Here is a 12,324-nt window from a genome sequence, read left to right on the forward strand (position 1 = left end):
CCCCCCCCCTCGGCCGTCTTAAACTAAGAAAGTGTAAGCTGTCAGAGAGTGCGTTATAAATGGTAATACATTTTTATTATTCCTTGAGAACTCGTGTAACAGATTTAATCGCAAATTCATTGCGCCCATATCCGACATTCATATTCCATATATTATATAAAAACACAAACCGGTTCCCCATGTGAATGACGTCACGTTGAAAATACTCTTCGCGCTCGTACGTTGCTAGACTAAGGACGGGAACTTACGTAAGGAAGAACAGTTCCCCGCAGGGAGAAGGAATAATTCGTATAATCGGTTAAATAAAAATTGTATACGAAGAACAAATAATCCCAACTGATACAACATTCACGCGTTATTCCCACGTCTGAAGAGACAGGCTTGTGGCTAAGTGATTTCGTTTAGTCAAGAATTTCTTAAGAATTTTCCCACATCCTAGTATACTTAATATATGTCGTACCTTCCTGTTATATTCGAGTCTAGTGTGTCGTTAGAGGGAAACGTTCATCTTTTTAAAGGAACGACCAGCTAATCAGCTTTCATCCTCAGATTTTTTTTTCATCGTTCAACCACTTCTCCCTGTATCCAGCAGCACTTGCGAGACTTAACCCAGTTTCGTATAAGCACGTGCCCAAAGGGGTTTACCAGTTCTATGACTCGATAAGCTTCGTGTCAACGTATTTACTAATTTCTTAGTTAGCGCGAAGATCTACAAGAAATCACTGACAATGAGTAGACTCAGTGCAGTTGGTAAAATTTACCAGACGCTAGCAGTACAACGTAACGATAATGAGTGATATTGAAATGCTAGAAAAAACGAGATTAACCGCCAATTGTTATCTCTAATCAGTCATGAGCCCGAGAGTTCACGGCTCCGATGGAGTTTTATCGAAAGGATACCTGAGATTTGACGTAAATGGAATTTTTATAGAAATATTTTTTTTAACAATCCTTCGAAATTTTATTTATCGACTTTTTTAAAATATGGAAAAATAAAAAAAAATTCTTTACTTGTAATCATGATCGTCCATCGTTGCTGGATTGTTGCTCCTGTCTAAAGATTTTTATAATTTTTATATCACTTGCTTGCTCTTGTCTCTGATTGCCAATCAGTCGCTGCTACTGATATCGCGCGCGATCAAAACGGACACTGTCAAATGCATCGCATGACTTCCAATGTAGCTGCGTGACTCGTGCACGTAGCGAGGTAAGAATGACACCGGGAGTGAGAAAGAGTGAGATGGCGGGAGGAAGGGAGGAAGAGAGAGAGAGAGAGAGAGAGAGAGAGAGAGAGAGAGAGAGAGAGAGAGAGAGAAACTAGTTGCAATTCCGTACAGATCGAGTGTAACGAGAGAAACAAGAAATGTCGGATAAGTAAGAACTGCTGCGTCTATGCACCACGGCGAACGCTGACAGACTGTTTACTCCGTTTGACAGCGTTGTTTCGAGCAAAAGTATAAGAAATACGTGATAAGAAACTCCGCCTCCAGCATTTGTAAGAAAAAAGAGACGAACAGAGATTACTCAGTACGTAAGTAAAATCGTGTTATATCGGTTTTGAAATTTTTTGTTTTATAAGAACCCCTGATTATATATGCGAAAATACGAATTTTTATTTATTTATTATAGCAGACAGTATTAATAGTGATGAACACTGAACACTGTGGGTCTTACGTCATAATTCCCATACTTCTATGCCCATTATTATGGCGCTATACATCGTTACGCAACGTTACTAGAATATTACCGGGAATGACGCGTCCTATTATTATCTACAATATCACGATGCGTTACCATTATAATTTCTTGAAGAATTAATAATTTAGAAAATATTTATGGAATTCTTCATAAACCGTTTTCACGTATGGCAAAATTGACTAGTGGTCTCCTTATCTTTGCATTACAGATAACGATAGCAGTCCATCACTCAAGGATTTACATGTCAGTTTAGAGTCCATAATTGTCCCCTTTCTGTGATTATAACGCTTAAAGAATTTGTTAGCCGGTTAATAATCCAGTTTCGAAAACCAGATCGATCCAGGATCCATAGATCGTCAATAATCCGATTCGGAAGATTCTACGATCTGGCTATAGCGATGCGCGTTACGATCAAGAACATTGAAGTTTGATTCAGCGTTTTTACCTGGACGTATATAGAACCGGCGGTGCTGGCTGCTTTAAACCAGAGGAAGCTAGTTAATACTTACCTGGCTTGTATACCGGGTGTTTCACCTAACTTGACTACCTTAAATATCTCGGTAATTATCGACGTCAGAAAAAAATGTTCCAGACAAAAGTTGTACGGTGTGGAGGGGGCCTTCAAATGCAATAAATTTTTTTTTATTTCGGTGGAGACGTCGATGCACAGTGAAGGTCACCGTCACTTTTTTAAATAGAATGGTACATTTTTTTTTCAACCATCTTGTGGAGCACCTCAAGTCGTATAAAAAAGATTAGGGGGTCAAAGTCGTTCAAGGTCATTCAAGGTCAGTATCGATGATACAAATCTAAATATCTCGGATCACTACCAAATATTTGGTTGTCATCTTCAATGTCCCCCATAAAGAAAAATCGAGTGGATTTAAGTCCGGTGATCTAGCAGGCCAGCCTATTCGTGATCCTCGGCTAATCTGCTTATTACCAAATTTTCGGTCGACAACATTGCGAGCTATCCGTGCAAAATGAGCTGGACAACCATCATGTTGATACCAGAGGTTTTGCCGATCCCACAAGGTTAGATCTTCAAGCAGCATAGTTAATATTTCTTCCAGAAAAGCAGAAATAAAATATAAATTTGAAAATATCAAATGTCAGACTATCAATCCGATCCGCGATATTTAGATTTGTATCATCGATGCTGACCTTGAATGACCTTGAACGAATTTGACCCCCGAATGTTTTTTATGCAGTTTGCGACGCTCTACAAGATGGTTGAAAAAAAATGTACCGTACCATTTAAAAAAATGGAGGTGACCTTCACTGTGCATCAGCGCCTCCACCGAAATAAAAAAAATTGGTCGCATTTGATCACTCCCTTCGCACCGTACAACTTTAGTCTGAAATATTTTTTTGTGACGTCGATAATTACCGAGATATTTAAGGTGGTTAAGTTAGGTGAAACACCCGGTATAATTACATGCTGTCTGTAAATGCCGAGAATAACACGTCAATTAAAAAAAAAACAAAAGATATTGATTTGCATAAAAATATTAAAACTTCGAAAAAAACGTCACTCGCAGCTGGAAACGTAATTTTCATTATTTTCGATTTAATCAAAGAGAAATTAACCTCGATTCTCTAAAGTATCAAATTTCTCTTCGTATCCTATTTGATTTTGTCAAAGAGATACTTCAATATTTATCCGGATTTATCTTGCTTTTTCTTCTTATCATTCTAATCAGCGTCCGAGGATCTCTTGTTTCGTATCGTTTAAAGCATCTTCTATCGTCAATTAGCAAACAGGGATTTAGATAGCGCGAAACGATATTATCATCGTTACTTTTGTGAAAATTTTGGTGGCTCAAGGCAAGTACCCTAAAATTACTTATGTCGCCTTGCTTGTTTCCACTTTTCATAAAAATTATTTAATCTCGTTCGAGTTATAAACTTCGGACTATCGCAGGCGAGGATAATGAGAACTAATTAGTCTGAAATCCTATTTACCCAGAATGCTTTGTCAATAGAGCCAAACTGTTAAATTCTTACCAAGGGCAAGTTAGTTCAGTTTGCAATTAACAGTGATAATTTATAGTTAGTAGGACTCGTTGTCGTGAATTCCTTGGAATTGGCACGCTAAGTCCTATATATAGATTTCATGACAACAATACACATAATTCCTGACAGGACAAATAATTTCAATGTCTTTTCTCCAAAGGTTACCTTATTCCCTCACGTATGTACAAAGTTATGTATCGATTCGATCTGAACGGGTTGCACCTTATCGTTATAAGTTTAACCCTATAAATGCTACCCTCAAACAGACCCCCTGGGAACAACCGTCCGTTATCGGGAATTGACAAATCTGAAAAAAAATCTATAATATACATTGACGTGCCTATTTGACGATCCGATGATTTTTTTACCCAAAAGTAATGCTCAAGTATATTCTCGAAAATTCCTATCCAGGCAATAAAACGTTAAACTGCTTGGATACAAAAGACCCCAGGGTATCTTTCTAGGGTTAAACTTGCGGTACTCTCAGATCTTATCAAACTGTATACAAAGACGTTTGTATTACTGATATCGATATGAGTCACGTGTACTTGAATTTGTCTCCTTTCAATTTTATTCCTTGGCGTGTGATACGAATAATTGCAAAGATTAAAAAAATATCAAATTTTTGAATTTGAAAAAAAAATGCATTTTTCTACAATTTTCTAACAATGATTTCGTAAATTTTCTAAAATTCCGGAATCTCCTGTCAGTCTATTCGAGACCGATCACTTGAATACGATGTGATATGATATAGTTACACGCGAATTAGCAGTAATCTGATAAACTAACAACGATATGCCAAAGAACCAAGTCAAGAGCGTGGAGTCTTGTTTGCTTGTACCAATTAATACCAAATTCATCATTCCGATTATATGAATAGGAGAGATTAGGAAGCATTAACTCAGTTTGACTCACCCTGTGACGAACTGGCTCGCTGTGAAATCCCGTCCCGAGTCTCCCCGACGAAGATGGTCCTCCAGTAACTTCCAACGAATCACATGTGGCGTATAGCCTAACTTTCAGAATTGCACCGCCGGCCGAAAAATATTTCAAGCATAAAACAAGTGTCGCATTGTTAGGATGCCCAGCGCGACTAGCATCGGCTTAGATTAGTTGACTATTTAGAGAATATGAGTTACAGAAAAGAAAGGAATGCACGTTAAGCCATAGTCACATGCGTACAGCCAACTGCTGTCATTGCATACGAATTTATCGTTACAAGAGAATCAACAATGATCACAGCCACTCCCCATCCGATGTGACCAGCATACGCAGAATATTTGTCTTCAGGATTAATTTATTCTCTGGATCAACTCACAATCTGAGTACGATTAAGAGCGGTCGGGTGTTTGCAAATATATGAAAGAACTCTCTCCGACAGTATCTCCTCGGACGAACAGCAGCTTCTACTGGCATCGCTTCTCCAGAGGAGTTGTCGAGGCGATTAACGATGGGTAAGGACGAGCTGGCACCACACACCGTCGCGTACGTCCCCCGTGTGTTATTAGGTGTCTGGTGGGTCTGGTGGGTCTGATGGGTCTGGTGCGTGGCCGCGGCGCGAGAGCACTGCTCGCCCAAAAGGCTCATAGGCGGTTTACGTGCCGGTATTGATCTCTGTGGATGAGGCGTCCAACCCCTCCGCGTTGCTTTCTCTTCGCGCCACAAGGGAAAGTCCAGCGCGATTCGCACGATCGTTCGTATGCCGTCCCTTTCTCACGTACCATTTACTCTCGGTCCTCCGCACGTTGTTTTTCATCGGGACTTTAGGTGCAGCACTGGATTCACTATTAAAGGCACGATTGGTGTGGAGAAAATTTTGTGAGAGAGAAAGAGAGAGAGGGAGATGGAGAGTAAGAAGGATTGAAGAGGAGTGTCTATGAGGGAACGAGTTGCACTTTTCTCAAGAAGGGAGATGTGGTTATAGACCGGAGAATCTGAGGATCGATGACCCTGTTAAGAGAGGAAAATTATGTGTGAACCTTGTGTGGGGTTTTATTACGTGAAATTTATATAATTCTAATTTTGTTAAAAAGAAAAACGTTCAAAAATGCTTACTGCGTAGGTTGGTCTGACGATTGTAGAGATTTTTCGAATCGTCCTCGTTTCACTTTCTTTTTTAAAAGCTATTTGACCCATGGGGGTTGAGTAGTTGAGTAAACTTGACTTTATCGGTGCAGGGGGTTGCCGTTATGTATGGCATGGGGTTCTAGTGTCTAATAGCGTCGCGCCGTCTGGCTCCGGTTAAAGATCCTCTTAGGCCAAGGATTCCACGAGAGGTGTTTGCCCTCGTTAGACTCACTCGCGGGACGATTTCATTACACGTTGAATCTAACCTCACATGGCAAACGTTTTACTTCTCCGCACTCCACTTTTTACTTTTAGCTCTAAATGAGATCAAATTTTATTTAACTATGATTTAATAGTCATTCAGATGGTTGGTTATTATGTATCGTGAAATGTTAAACATGTTAACACTGATTTAAAACCGATTAAACCAATTGTGTTAAAATGAGCATCCGGTCTTGATTGGTAGACGTGAAATGATAAGATTTCATGTGTGGTAAAGACTGATACAATGAATGCGCTTTTTACTATTCTGGTGTTGAACGAAGATAAATAGACGCGACATTCCCGTGTACTTCGTGCCGCGAAATCTGATGCACTGACGCATCATAAAGAATGCTGCCACCTATGAACTAAAGCGGCTATTACTTCGTTAACTTTGATGAACTGTGCTCCATTGAAGAAGAGCTGACACATGTCAGGCTAATTTTTATATGTGAAGCTGTGATTGTTCTTTTGGTAAGAACAGTTTCAAAGTTGTAGCCGAATATCGAGTTTCGAAAGCTTGGAGTGTGTTAAGATATCGATTTACCGATACCTCAAGCAACGACTGAGTTCAGTTTATTCTGGTTGACGTAGTAATAGCTACTTCAACTCACAGATGGCAGCATTCACGTCAGACTCGGGCGAACGGAACATTCCGGAGTGTCTTGTCCTTTTATCTTCAGTCGAGAGTTCTACCAACGATTCTACGACTATACTTTATTAAGATAAACCATCGACGTCACATAACACAACCAACAACCAACAACCAACAAGGTAAACAACTGTGACAATTGCATACTTTATTTGTTTGTATCAGCTGTATTTTTGAATCACTGTACAGCTTTAGCAGCTACCTTCAGATGGCTCTACTGTACAGTGTCGCCTGATCATTACAAATTTCTATCAAATAAGTGCTTTTAATTATCTTTTATCATTAACTAGAAGAGCGAGCTTTGCGTTAGAGTGATAATTGAAATGGAATTGAAGAAAATCAATTATTTCTTGTATACTAAACAACATCATAATGTAAAACCGATAAAGTGTAGAGAACTCTGCAAGTGGAGTGTTACCAGGAAGAAAAGAAAAAGTGCATTTGCAAAGATTTAGCAAGAAACGACTGTTTACGTAATCTAAGTAAATTTTAAGGTGTCGCCTGTCCTATCTTAACTCGTTTAAAGATTGTCATTTACCATGAGCGAATGTGTTTCACGTTTCCGGAAAACGGATCAGTCTTCGCTAAACCCTCCGATCCGTAAGATCGTGTCAAAAGACGAAATAAGCGAATAGTATAAGTATAAGCCGAGGTACGTAGCTCAGAAGAAAATTAATTTCCGCCATGCTGGCTCGACACATGATCGTCCTGTTGTTTCTGCTATTGTTGAACTGGATAGGCGGCAAGTACGGCGGGTAAGTGAATAAACGAAGAAGACTAGGGAGTAGAATTAACCTCTTAAAAAATTTCGAGCCGAGATTCTTATCAGTGATCACTGGTTTCGGCCGAGGAAAGAATTTAGGAATAAAAAGAAAAGTTCGCATGGCGCGCGCGCAGTCTAAACCGATCATTGTAAAATCTTAAAAGATTAAAAAGTTCCCACAGTGACTCGGCGGGAGTTTTGAAAATCGACAAAGGCCATAATGACGTTAGGGGTTGAAAGAATAACAGAAGCTATCCTGATGGACATTTAGCCTTTTCCAGGGGATGACACCGTGACGTAGCAACGTTGACATCAGATAACAAACGTGTCACACTCTTTTGTTTGAGAATTAAGATAAGCCTGGAAGGTGCTGATGGTCTTTGTGGTGTTGGCAGTGGTGTTGGTCGTGCCAGTAGGATTTCTTGTAGGAAAGTTTCACCGAAGAATAGGAAGTGTATTCTGTTTGAGATTGACTCGTAGCGTCGCGACGCAGGAACAAACCGACACACCTCGTATCCAATGTTAAAGTCAAATATTATCAGATACATGGCAGTTGTAAAACAAAATGCTGGTGAAGTGTGCGGGAGGGGTGGGTCAAAGTAAAGCAAGGATTCCTTTGACACGTGTAAATTGTCGTTTCGGAACTGTAATGGCACCGAATCACCATCTACCATCTTAGCTTAGTTTCGGGCTTATTTGTTCCGGAAGCGGTTTGAACTTCGATACTCACGAGGATAAGCATGTCTTTCTGTGCTTTACTTTCAGTCTCGAGTCAACGATCCTATCGAGCGTGCGGAATCTCGTAGCCACTAGAAACGGCTCCTGTCCAAAGCGTCTGCGGAATCTTTGTGCCAGAGAAGTCAACCTGACGGACGTCCTGGAGGAAGCCATTTCGCTGAGTCTCGAGCACTGTCAGGATCACTTCAGATACACGAGATGGAACTGTACGATCAATCATAGATTATTTCAAATAGGTAAGTCCATATTTATTTCGGTACGTGCATTAAAATAATTTATAAAATTAAAAGCAAAATTTATTCGCAGTATCCAGGGAGACGGCAATGGTCACTGCATTCGTAGCAGCATCACTGGTCCAGACGCTGACCCGTGCTTGCGGTAATGAAAGGTTCAGCGTATGTCGGAAAAGTCTATCTGAAAATTTCACATACTTCGATAAGCAACTGGTGGTGCATTCGCAGAGCGACGATCTGCATTTTGGACGGCGAATGGCGCACAGGATTCTTGGATTACCCAGAAGGAAGAGAAAAGTTAACAAAACGAAACGTCCTCTGGAAGACGTCCTGATGGCTCACAATGCTCAACTCGGACTTCAGGTAACGATTGCTCTACCTGCACAGTCTTATCGGATGTTTCATTTAAGTTCTTCCTGAAAATGGCGCGGCAGTTTCCACCTTCTCTTATTTGCACTGCACTTGTGCCTGCTGCATCCTCATACCCCGACAGCCTTGGATTTAGGAATGTCCGAGGGTGTCAAATATTGACAATTTTACAGCAACATGGAACCCAACCTCATCTTCGTCCTGTTCAAATTGTATCCGCAATCAGCGACAGGATTTCCTTGCATTTTCAAAATTCTGCTCGACTTCAAAAAAAAATCTGTTCAAGTACAACAGACGACAGATTCAAATTTATCCCCTTCGAGGGTCCTGACGTGAGGGTACCCAGCGTACAGGTTAGAGGTCCAGGGGTTAAAAGGGTGGGGATGGACAGGGGGGGAGGGATGGGCTCGCGAGTGTAACGGGTGTATCGGATGTATCGACTGTATCGCGCAGTCGTTCCCACGGCGGGCAGCTTTCAGTGGTTACAAGATTAAGCAATCACACGGGCGATGGCTCTCGATAGCGATGCTAATGCAGGGTGGCTGGGGCCACGCACGAAACCACGCATGCGTTTATAACCACTTTATTTATTTAGGCAAATCGATTCATTCACGGTAATTCGAGCCGCGTCGTCTATCCCGATTTAGGAATCTTCCGCTCCAAGTCGTTTCCCGTGGCCCTACCTGCTGCTAAGGGGGACCTACGGAGTCTTAATATTGGATGGTGATGTATTTCCAGGTTGTCGCCGAATTCGAGGACAGCTGTCAGTGTCACGGAGTCTCGGGTAGCTGTAGCATCAAGTCCTGCAAGAGACGTCTGGTGCAATTTGAAAAACCTGCCAAATTTTTGCGCGAGAGGTTTGATGGTTAATTTATTTAACACTTGACTCCGTGGAGCGATAAGGGCTGATTTAATGTTTGATAATAACTTTTAGGTATTCTTTCAGATATCCAATTGCTGCCAGAGTCGAATCTCTTGAGGAAAGTTCGAAGAAAAAGAAAATGCCACGACGTAGGCTCGTGTATGCTGCGGCTTCGCCTAATTTCTGTAAATTGACACACGGACGGGAATGCTCGGGCGAAATGAACTGTTCGACTCTCTGTTGCGGTCGTGGCTTCCTGACGAGAGATGTACGAATTTCTAAAAGATGTAAATGCAAAATGTTTCCGAGCTGTTGTAATCTCAAATGTGAAACTTGTTTCCTGACGAAAACCATATACACGTGTAAATAACGCCCAGGTCAAAGTAGGCTTGTATAATAAGAATAATAAAAAAGTGGGCAAAATGCAGATTGAAAGTATTTCGAAAATTCAGAACATCATGGGAGTTCTAACGAACCGCTTAGGAAGGATCGCGATTAATACTGATCTCTGTCTTATAAAACCCATCTAGGTATGTAACTCGAAGCGATATCTCAGCGCTGCTTCTCGTCTGATCGTCGAATCGTTTAATCGAGAGATCTCACGCTCTCGTGATTCACGGAATTTATATTCCAGCAGACGATTACGAAATGTTGTCACAACACGCAAAAGGATAACGCGTCTGGAACATCGTGTGAAAGCATTGACGGTAGTTGATAATTTTTTTAAAAAAATCATAAAATGATCGCGATTTCAAGATTGCGAAAGATGTTAAATTATAATATAATTATATTACAGATAAGAAGAGGATGGGAGCGAGTATGATGAACGTCATGAGAAAGAATGCGCAGCTCCCTGACGGTTCCAGGGGGAGAGAAGCCATTGAGGGCCGAAGTGGACCGGAGGCAGGGGCCACCGATTAACCCTTACTTAACGGGCGCCATCGGCCTTGTGCGCTCCGATGTCCTACAACAATGGAGCACTTATGCTTTCGGTCCACAGTGATGCTGTGGTTGCGCCGCTAAAGCATAAGTCATCGTACCGGGCAATCAGTGAGGACCGCGTCAGCGCTGCTCCCCCAATTATCTCTACGGCAAAACAATTAAATGCAATCCCGCGACCTGGTGGGACGAGCGGACGAAAAGAAGATCAGGAGCGAATATGGCTTGAGGAATGAAAGAACGGAGGAGACGTGGAGATCGACGCTCGTCCTTTGGCTCATCTTCCGACTCCTCCTCGAGCAGGCTAATACCTACCACTCCCCGAGCCAAGTGACGTTGGGACAAAAGGATATGCATCTTCATCCAATTAAAGGATAATGGATGCCGCTCGACGGATAATTTGCTTCGGACAGGAAATACTCACCGTTCGGTCCAGCGTTCGATTCTCAACGACCAGCATCATCTGGACCATCGGCTTAAATACTGTTGAAAAAAAAGCTCAAACGTCACGAGGTCGCAGCTTCCCTCCGGTCGATCCTCTGGCTGACAGGTTTGACAAAAATGTCAAATGTCACATGTCAAATGGAAGAGACGTTAAATGGCTCAGAAATAAGCGACCCTCAAGAGTGGAAGGACCGATCGCGCGAGGTCCCGATCTGTTTGCCTATATGCGAAGCGTTCGAGCGCGTTACAACTCAAACCTTTTAGCCGTTGTTTGAACGGCGTTGTATTCTATTTATACAACCGCTTAAACACTCGGCCCAGTAAGCTCTGGCGCATTTTCAAGTGCGCCCGTCTTCGAGACGTTGTCTATTCCACCTTTAAGGTTTCAGCCTGCGTCCACCTTCCGACTCTATCCCAACACAGACTCTTGGCCTGCTCTCTTCTTCCATCCACCATTTTTATTATTTTACTGCTCCTTCCGTTTCACCACTAGATTCTCCTTGCGACCTGGCAAAGTGGTGCAGGGTCTTAAAAACTTTCGTGATTCCGTGCTTCTTCTTTTTTTTTAATCCCAAGATCCCCATAACCTGATGAAGATACAAAGTAGATCGGGACGAGGTCAGACAGCTACCACCATATTAGCCTTTATTCTCGGTCGATTTCGAGACGTCAGATCACGTTAGGCCATCCTCGCGCTACCATACCGATCGTCATGTTGCTGGCTGTTTTAGTTGCGCCGGTTTGTTGCCGCAAGCGAGCTATCGTCCTATGAATCTGGCCTTTCGGCCCGGGACGTAGGTAGGCATAGGAGCGCCGCTCCGATCACTAAATTAAGCCGGATTAGCCTAATCAGCCCTGTGGATCGTTAATTAATGAGGCTATTAGTCAGAACCGGTGACTATTAATTCGGACGATAGTCCGCCCCGACGATATGTTATGGCAATATCGTGTATTTGTCACTATCGTCCGGCTCACAAATTGGTTACAGCGCATCTGGAATGCGGTGCCCCGCGATAGGCTCTACTTTATTTCAATACGCCTTTCTTTTTCTTTACTCTCTTTGTTCTCTTATTTTTTTCCTCTTTCTATTCTCGACCCGCTTTCATATTTGCATAGCAGTTGCGAACTTCCTCGGCGCAAGGCTCGCTCCGGTGAAAGAGAATGAGGGCGAGCGTCCTGGAACCGCATCAATGGATTCTTTTTTAACCGCCTGCACCATTGCTATGGGATAGACAGGATGACAACATTATAGAGTTTCAGCCCTCAGGTAGCCCCGACGGGG

The 12,324-nt window shown here is 42.1% G+C and overlaps 2 protein-coding genes across 16 annotated transcripts in view; one reads left to right on the forward strand and one right to left on the reverse strand.

The window, feature by feature from the left end:
- Nucleotides 1–6,368, reverse strand: part of LOC107275077 (sodium bicarbonate cotransporter 3) — a 24,647-nt gene extending 18,279 nt beyond the window's left edge. For 8 of the 12 annotated variants that reach the window (XR_003058222.1, XR_003058221.1, XM_025080062.1 and 5 more), the window contains exon 1: nt 1,012–1,426. Coding sequence is in view for 9 of the 12 variants with exons in the window: in XM_015754838.2 (XP_015610324.1) it covers nt 1,012–1,031 (20 nt within the window). In the remaining 3 variants the exon portion in view is untranslated. Of the gene's footprint in view, nt 1–1,011; nt 1,428–4,629; nt 5,665–5,769 lie in introns of those variants that run through there. The other 4 variants (XM_025080057.1, XM_015754845.2, XM_025080056.1 and 1 more) reach the window with 3 other exon arrangements.
- A 715-nt stretch (nt 6,369–7,083) lies between these two features.
- On the forward strand, nt 7,084–12,274 carry LOC107275080 (protein Wnt-4). 4 transcript variants are annotated; one of them, XM_015754849.2, is made up of 7 exons: nt 7,084–7,449; nt 8,223–8,431; nt 8,502–8,791; nt 9,536–9,654; nt 9,732–9,946; nt 10,190–10,366; nt 10,456–12,274. In XM_015754849.2, the coding sequence occupies exons 1-6, from the start codon at nt 7,379–7,381 to the stop codon at nt 10,195–10,197; spliced, it is 912 nt and encodes a 303-aa protein (XP_015610335.1). In that variant the 5' UTR covers nt 7,084–7,378; the 3' UTR covers nt 10,198–10,366; nt 10,456–12,274. The 4 variants fall into 4 exon arrangements, with proteins under 4 accessions (XP_015610335.1, XP_015610336.1, XP_015610333.1 ...); XM_015754850.2 differs by lacking the exons at nt 10,190–10,366; nt 10,456–12,274 and having other exon boundaries at nt 7,097–7,449; nt 9,536–9,662; nt 9,744–9,996; XM_015754847.2 differs by lacking the exons at nt 10,190–10,366; nt 10,456–12,274 and having other exon boundaries at nt 7,098–7,449; nt 9,732–10,086.
- The last annotated feature ends 50 nt before the right edge of the window (nt 12,275–12,324 follow it).

This window comes from Cephus cinctus, unplaced genomic scaffold, assembly GCF_000341935.2.
Source record: "Cephus cinctus unplaced genomic scaffold, Ccin1 Ccin1_scaffold0123, whole genome shotgun sequence".
NCBI lineage: Eukaryota > Metazoa > Arthropoda > Insecta > Hymenoptera > Cephidae > Cephus > Cephus cinctus.

Excerpts from the sequence above, each read along its gene's own strand:
- LOC107275080 (XM_015754847.2), top strand. The coding sequence starts at position 7,379 with ATGCTGGCTCGACACATGATCGTCCTGTTGTTTCTGCTATTGTTGAAC. Across the intron at positions 7,450-8,222 it reads ATAGGCGGCAAGTACGGCGG|TCTCGAGTCAACGATCCTAT; the intron begins GTAAGTGAATAA and ends CTTTACTTTCAG. Across the intron at positions 9,655-9,731 it reads GCCAAATTTTTGCGCGAGAG|GTATTCTTTCAGATATCCAA; the intron begins GTTTGATGGTTA and ends AATAACTTTTAG.